Source organism: Trichechus manatus, unplaced genomic scaffold, assembly GCF_000243295.1.
Source record: "Trichechus manatus latirostris isolate Lorelei unplaced genomic scaffold, TriManLat1.0 scaffold00016, whole genome shotgun sequence".
Taxonomy (NCBI): domain Eukaryota; kingdom Metazoa; phylum Chordata; class Mammalia; order Sirenia; family Trichechidae; genus Trichechus; species Trichechus manatus.
Window position 1 is genome coordinate 16,929,058 of NW_004443952.1, and position 6,997 is coordinate 16,936,054.

Genomic DNA, 6,997 nt, shown 5'->3' on the forward strand with positions numbered 1-6,997 from the left:
ATAATTAAGGGGGTAAGTGAATTTGAGTTAGGTCTGAAAAGCTCAGTCAACCAGGGATAAGCTACATAAACACAAAACATTGGCAGTTACATCTGCAGTTTGGCTCTCAGCTCTGCTGCTTGTTTGACTCATTTTTCTCATTGTTAACATGGGCATAGTTAAACCAGTCTATTCATTTGTTGTAAAGGTGAGATGACATAGTGTTTGTGAATGTGTTCACCACCGGATCGAAAAGATAGTAAATGATTCATAAAAAACAACAGGAAAAAAAAGTAAGCAGTGTAAAGTTGTGGTTTAAGGTCATTGACTGGGTACAGGCCATCAGGGTTTAAATCCACACTGAACCACTTACTAGTTTTGTGTCCTTGGGCAAGTAATTTCACACTATTAAGCCTCAGTTTTCTCATCTATAAAATGTGGATTAAAGTCATACTTCACAGAGTGTGTGTGTGTGTGTGTGTGTGTATGAGAATATGTGTATATATATTTACTGAAAGTTTACTATTTGTGCGTATATATATATGTTGCGTGTGTGTGTGTTTGTGTGTGTGTGTTTGTGTGTGTGCGTGTGCTAAGAGTATGTGAGGAGCCCTGTGATGCAGTGGTTAAGAGCTCGGCTGCTAACCAAAAGATTGGCAGTTCAAATCCACCAACCACTCATTGGAAACCCTCTGTGGCAGTTCTACTCTGTCCTATAGGGTCACTATGAGTCGGAATCAACTCAATGACAACGGTCAATATGTGTGTGTATGTGTACAAATAGTAAACTTCAATAAATGTTAGTTATAGTTACTAACATTTATCATTAAATATTTTTTCTTTTGCCATCCAAAGAAAGTTGTTGCACTGTTTAAAGGTATGATATTTTTGGTTCATTAGCAAATTTGACTCTTTAATGAATCTTGGAATCTTTGAGTTAGATGGGAACTTAGACACCATCCAGTCAAATTCCCCACATTGTTGGGATCCAGCCCTTCATGAAAACTTCCAAGGATGAGAACTCCTTCCCTTTAATGACCTCTTGCTCTAACATATGTTCACTCTGATAGGACAGGCTTTCTTTGATTAAAGAAATCACTCCCTGCTATTTTTTCCCTAAATGAACCCAGATTTCCCCTCCAAATTACCCATAGAAATTACCCATAGAGAACAACCACTTAAGTATTTGACATTCAGATATTCACTTTGGTTTTCCCCACCCAAAAAAATTATTTTTGAATGCAGCCTAATATTAGGATAGCTCTTGTGCCAGGAACATTACACTGTTGGCTCATAATATACTTGAGGCCACAATAACACTTTTATTTTCTTTTTTAATGTGAACTACTGCTAAATTGTGGCTACCTCACACTGGACTACTACAATTGTTTTCCTATTCCTGATTTCAGGACTTTGCATATATCCCATGAATCTTTACCATGAAAAGTTTAGCTCATGTTTGCAATCTGTAGCCATCATTTTAGATCTTGATGCGGCCAAGAGTCCCTTCCAACACAGTGATCTCAAGATATTAGAAAAGCACATGCTCTGACAGACCTGCTGTCAAGTTACTTGATGATCCCCCAACACTTAAGTTGTGATGATTTTTCCTTTCTGTTAGGAAGTAAACGGCATATGCTTTCCTCTTCTAATGATTTCACAGAGATCTTTGTGTCTGTTTTCAGAAGATCAATTATACATACTGTGACAAGGAAAAAATATGTGAAATGTCTGTAAATTTACTGTGAAGATTCCCTTTCTGTGTAGAATTTTTTTTTAGTATTTCTATGAGAGAATATTAAGAAAAATGTGCTCTTATGCCAAACAAAATAAGAATATTATGGTTGGATGTCACTAATAAACTTTTCTCGAGTGAATCAGGGAAGTTGTCATTGGATGTGCCTAATAGTCCACAATTTCTGCACCAAGTAAAGCTGTAAAATGGGCTGACTAAAACTGGCTGCTTACAACTTAATATAATGTATCAAATTCATACCTTGTTACATATGTATTCTATGTTTAAAAAAAAGACTATTTTTAAAAAAGAGTTATTTAAAAAACCATTGTTTAAAAAATAATAAATTTTAATTTTGAGTGCTTTGTTACCTTTAGGTGCTTCATGATTGCTGAGGACCCAGAACAGCCAGGTTTCATTCATGTTTACAGCCTGACATCAGCCTCCTTTCTGGGTGTATCTCTCAGGATTTCCTAGCCACAACGAGGGGGAGGCTGGAAATTTTTGTTTTTCTTTCAATTCTTCAGGTAGCTCCTTCTTCCTGATAGCCCTATCAACACATTCACTGGACAAACTACTACTCACTCTTCAAGACCATACCCAGCTACCACTTCGAGAAGCCTTCAGAAACCTCCCCAAGGCAATTGTTGCACCCTGTCTATTCTCTCACAGACATCGTTTGTGCCAGTTCCCAATGGATTGGTTGATTGCTAGTGACTGGAAGTCCTTATTTATAAGAGAAACATAGAGGAAATATATTATCTCACAAAATATAAAGAAAGGTTAAAAAATAAAACTGCATGAAGGGCAGGAGGACAGCTCAAGTTCTAGAAGATCCAGGTCCTGAAACACTTCCAAGACTCTCTCCCCATGATTTGTTTCTGCTTTTCTCTTTCTTACTTCAAAATGATTTTCTTCACAAATTGAAAAATATAGCTTTTCATAGTATCCAAGCTTTAAGTCTTTCACCATCTCTCACTAGGGAGTTATAGTTGCCTGTTTTCCTCAGAACCAGTTTGAAAAAATTTCAGGGAATACTATGACTGGGCCATCACTGGACTTATCAATTGCAGCCAAGAGGCAAAATGCTATGATTACCTTGGTTTAGGTGTATGTACTCACCATCACCGGACCAAGCTACTGTGGGTAGGGAAACAGAGTTATCTAAAAACAGGAAAACTTGTAATGAAAATATCTAGTTTGAGCCTGTGGGGGTGCAGTTTTCAGGGGAGGGAGGTAGGAAAGGCTGGGCCAAGAATCCCATAAATGTTCATTTTCTCCTATTTAGTTACATTTATTTTCATGACTAGATTGTGAAATACTTGAAGGCAGTGACTATATGTTAAGACAGTGGCAATGTCTTATTTTCCTTGGACTGAAAATTTATTTGGCCTGAGACCTCTTTCTCTCTCTCTCTCTCTGATATATATAAACCCATTGCTGTTGAGTCGATTCCAACTTACAGTAACCCTATAAGACAGAGTAGAACTGCCCCATAGGGTTTCCAAGGAGCAGTTAGTAGATTCGAACTACTGACCTCTTGGTTAGCAGCCAAGCTCTTAACCACTGCACCACCAGGGCTCCGATATATATATATGTGGGTATATAAGTAAATAAATACATATATATATATATATTTAATAACACGTGTTGAGTAACATACTTAACATATGTTACTGTGTTAAGTAGCATACACCTCTATTGTTAGTATAGTCTTTGTGGTGTTTGGAACTTTCAGTAGCTAATCTTCATAGTTTCACCTAGACACTGAAAAATAAGTCACAATATTTTATGAGTTGAGTTCTATAAGAAAAAAGCAGACAGAAATAATATTTACATAAAGGACCAATTTAATAATATGGATTTTTCTCCAAAAGGAGCCTTGAACTTAATCAACAGACACTTAGTTCTGGTTACCAAGTGATATGATACGTCTTTTTAGTAATTTCCTGAGATGCTATTTGTACTTTCAAGGATCCTTGGTAGCTAGTTGAGTAGACTGATTTGCCTTTCAAAACAATTTGCACCTCTGTGTTTCTGATGCTGTGTCTCCTTTGTGTTCGTTCTTGGCCCGATGACATTTCTGAAGGTTTAAATTCTTCTGTTTCTTTTGGATTTGCCTCCTGCAGGAAGGTGCATACTCAGAAGGACTACTCATTTGTCTTTTATCATCCTGATCCCATACTTTATTGCTGGCTTCCTCTGTAGTTTGTTTATCTGGACACTGGCATTTGTTTTTTCTGTGCTCAACTGCACTGTTTTTTCTGGCTCTAGGAAATGTGGTTCTGTGCTTTATCTTCTGTTTACTTGGGGATCTGTGTCTCTCAGTCTGTAGGTATGTGGGACTGTTACGGCTTCCAGCGTGGAAAGTACTGTCAGCTGTAGAAGGACACTTGGGTTTCTCCCTAGTAGGTGCAGAAAGCTTCATACATTGGACCATAGCTGAAGATCCCCGCCCATGGTTTAATTCATAGGCATGTGCATTTTTTTCTTTTGAGGGCTCACAGCATATATTCTGCACAAAGTGCTCACCTTTGCAGCTTCCTCCCAAAGAGAAATTACTAGATTCTCTGCTTACAGATCTCTTTCTATACCCAATGCACCAGGATTTGGATCTCTGAGTATTGGACCTTGATCTTCTCTTGATTGTTCTGCTGGAGTGTGAACCAACTTCTGCAAATTGAGAGGACTGTTTGCATTTCATCCTCTTCTTCTTGAAAGAACATAGCTTTCTACTCTCTCTCTTAGGAGAAAGGGTAGTTTCTGACATGCAGCTCCAAGAAGGGTCCCTCTTTCTAGCTTTGCAAGTAATCAAGGATCTTTCTCTGGACAATCTTCTTTGAAAAATCTTTGGTGAAGAATCTGAGTATTTGTTTCTTTCTGCTTCTTTTTTCTGGAAATTCATCTGCTGGTCAGGGCTCAAACCCCTTCTTTCTCTTAAACTGTACTTCCATGGTTGCCCCTGATTAAAGATTGAGGGAGTGCTCAAGGTACTTGCAGTTGTTTCACTCTTTCCCAGATCCTGGACATGACCAGGAAACAACTTCATCCCTTCTGTCTTCCTGTCTTGAACATGTGTTTTGCAATTCAGTAAGCTTGTCCCCCTTTCCCTTGGTGTAGCCCAATTTAGAAAAGAATTAGTAGAAAGTGTGCCTTTGTGATCACCTGATTCTAGTTTGTCTTTGATCCAAGCATGGGTTTTGCTTGCTGTTTTATGATGGACTGGTGGGATTTCAGATTTCTTCAAGGAAGAGTTACCATTTGGAAATGGCTTTAAGCCTGACGGAGTCTTCTCCTCATTATTCCACTGACCCTGGGCATTTTTATACTGCCTTGTATCATGGTGAGATACAAGTAGAGTCTGATCCTCAGGCAAAGGTGAAACAGGAGCTGATGCAATGGATTTCTTCTTTACAGATGGTGAAGGAGCAGGACACCGATAGATGGCCCGCTGGTCATAGGTCTCCATGTTGTAAGGTGAATGAACAAAACTGATAAACTCATGAAGGAAATGATGGGTGTGCTGTAGGAGATAAGGTTGCAGAAGGTTAATGAAGGACTCACTGTCCAGATCATATTCTGTCATGTGTTGGAGGATGGTAGTTAAGATATTCTTCACTGTGTAGCCATAATCTCCATAAACAGCAGTTAGTTCCCGTTTCAACCAGGGAATCAGCCGGTGTAGGCAACCTGGATTTCTCTTGAAATAATTAGCTGAAAAGTGCTTTTCCATTCTGTAGCCTTGAACATGTGACACCCAAATTCCAGAATAATACAGAGCTCTTCTAAACTTCATAACCACCTGATCTCTAAAGTGTCCCAGGGAAGTGGAGTTTGGTTGGAACTTCTTGCTATCTCCAAACTCACTCAATAACTCTTGGATAGTCAACTCTTTCAATGGTCTTGTTTTCCGTGGAATGCCCTCAGAGGTCAGTCCGAGATGATTGTTTTGAGAAGACTCTAAAGAGCTTTCATCCTCTGAGGACAGAAACACTACATCTTCTTCCTTGGTATCACTCTCTGGCCTGGTGGAACAACACTGAGAAGAAAGGCTCTGCACAAAGGAACGTGTGAATTTCTTTCTTGATCTTGAATATAAAGAGTCATTACCATTCTCGTTGCAACAGGAATTCCAATCAGACTCATTCTGAATATCTTCTAAGCAGTTACGACACTCACAATCAGATGAGCGATCGAATGGCATTGCCCTGAACGGATTATATTTCACGGTCGTATGTGAGCAAAATTCGTTCAAATCAATTCCTCATGTGGCATAAAAAATATTTATTAAAAACAGTCCAACAATATTTTTGTAATGGGTTGTGTCTCATGGAACAAATATTAGAATAAAAGGTAAACAAAAAATTATTCTCTCAAATTAATAATGTGCTCAATAAAACCCAACATAGACAAAGCAATGGGAATACAGGCACACTCATATTCTCTTTCTTGCTCAGATTAGTTGTTGCAAACTCTGGAAAGCAAATTGAAAATTAAAATTAAAATTTAAGAACTATATTCTTCGACTTAGCAATTCTAACTCTGGAGATTTAATCTAGATATGCAAATTTACCAGCATTTATGTGTTGATTGGTTTTTTGCAATAACAAAAAACTGAAAATAACCTAAATATCCATCAACAGGGGATTTGTTAAATAAATTATGGTTTATCCATAGTATGTAATATTATATATAGCCATTCAAAAATATGAGGCAAATCTATACTTACTGATATGAGAATATATTTTGGTAAATGAAAAAATTAGTTTATATAAGAGTATAAAAGATGATTTATAAAATCCTAGACAGTAAGCATTAATTTCTGGCAGAATTGTGAACTAGACACCCTGAACAATTCTCCCACTTGGAATAACAAAACAATGATAGCGATAGTGGTAAAAAACACAGATTTTTTTTTATAGGCATTGCTAACTTTACCAGAAAATAAGTGAAATCCTCAGAGGTTAAAAAAAAAAAAAAAAAAAATTAAAGATAAATAGGAAACTAGAGAGGGAAGTGAGCACTGCTATCATCAGTTGCCTGTATCTGGTGACCTTGAGCTTTGATTCTGATAGTCAGAATTCATAGCTGCAGTGGATAAGAGACAAAGAATGGTCTCTGTCCGAGGTCAAAAATCTAATAGGAAACCCCTGCATAACTGTTTGTCCCCAAGTGCCTACATCATCATTGAAAATGTAAGTTAGGAAAGAAAAAAATCACCCATATAAGGGTCAGTAGGAAATACTAGCTAAGATTTTTTTGTGATCAGAAACTATTAAATGT

At 37.6% G+C, this 6,997-nt stretch overlaps 1 protein-coding gene across 1 annotated transcript; it reads right to left on the minus strand.

Annotated features, from left to right (window-relative positions):
• Nucleotides 1-3,725: 3,725 nt before the first annotated feature.
• LOC105756047 (E3 ubiquitin-protein ligase Topors-like) lies at nt 3,726-5,918 on the minus strand. The gene has a single exon (XM_012554329.1). It carries the CDS (start codon nt 5,916-5,918, stop codon nt 3,726-3,728), a length of 2,193 nt encoding a protein of 730 aa, XP_012409783.1.
• Between the last annotated feature and the right edge of the window lie 1,079 nt (nt 5,919-6,997).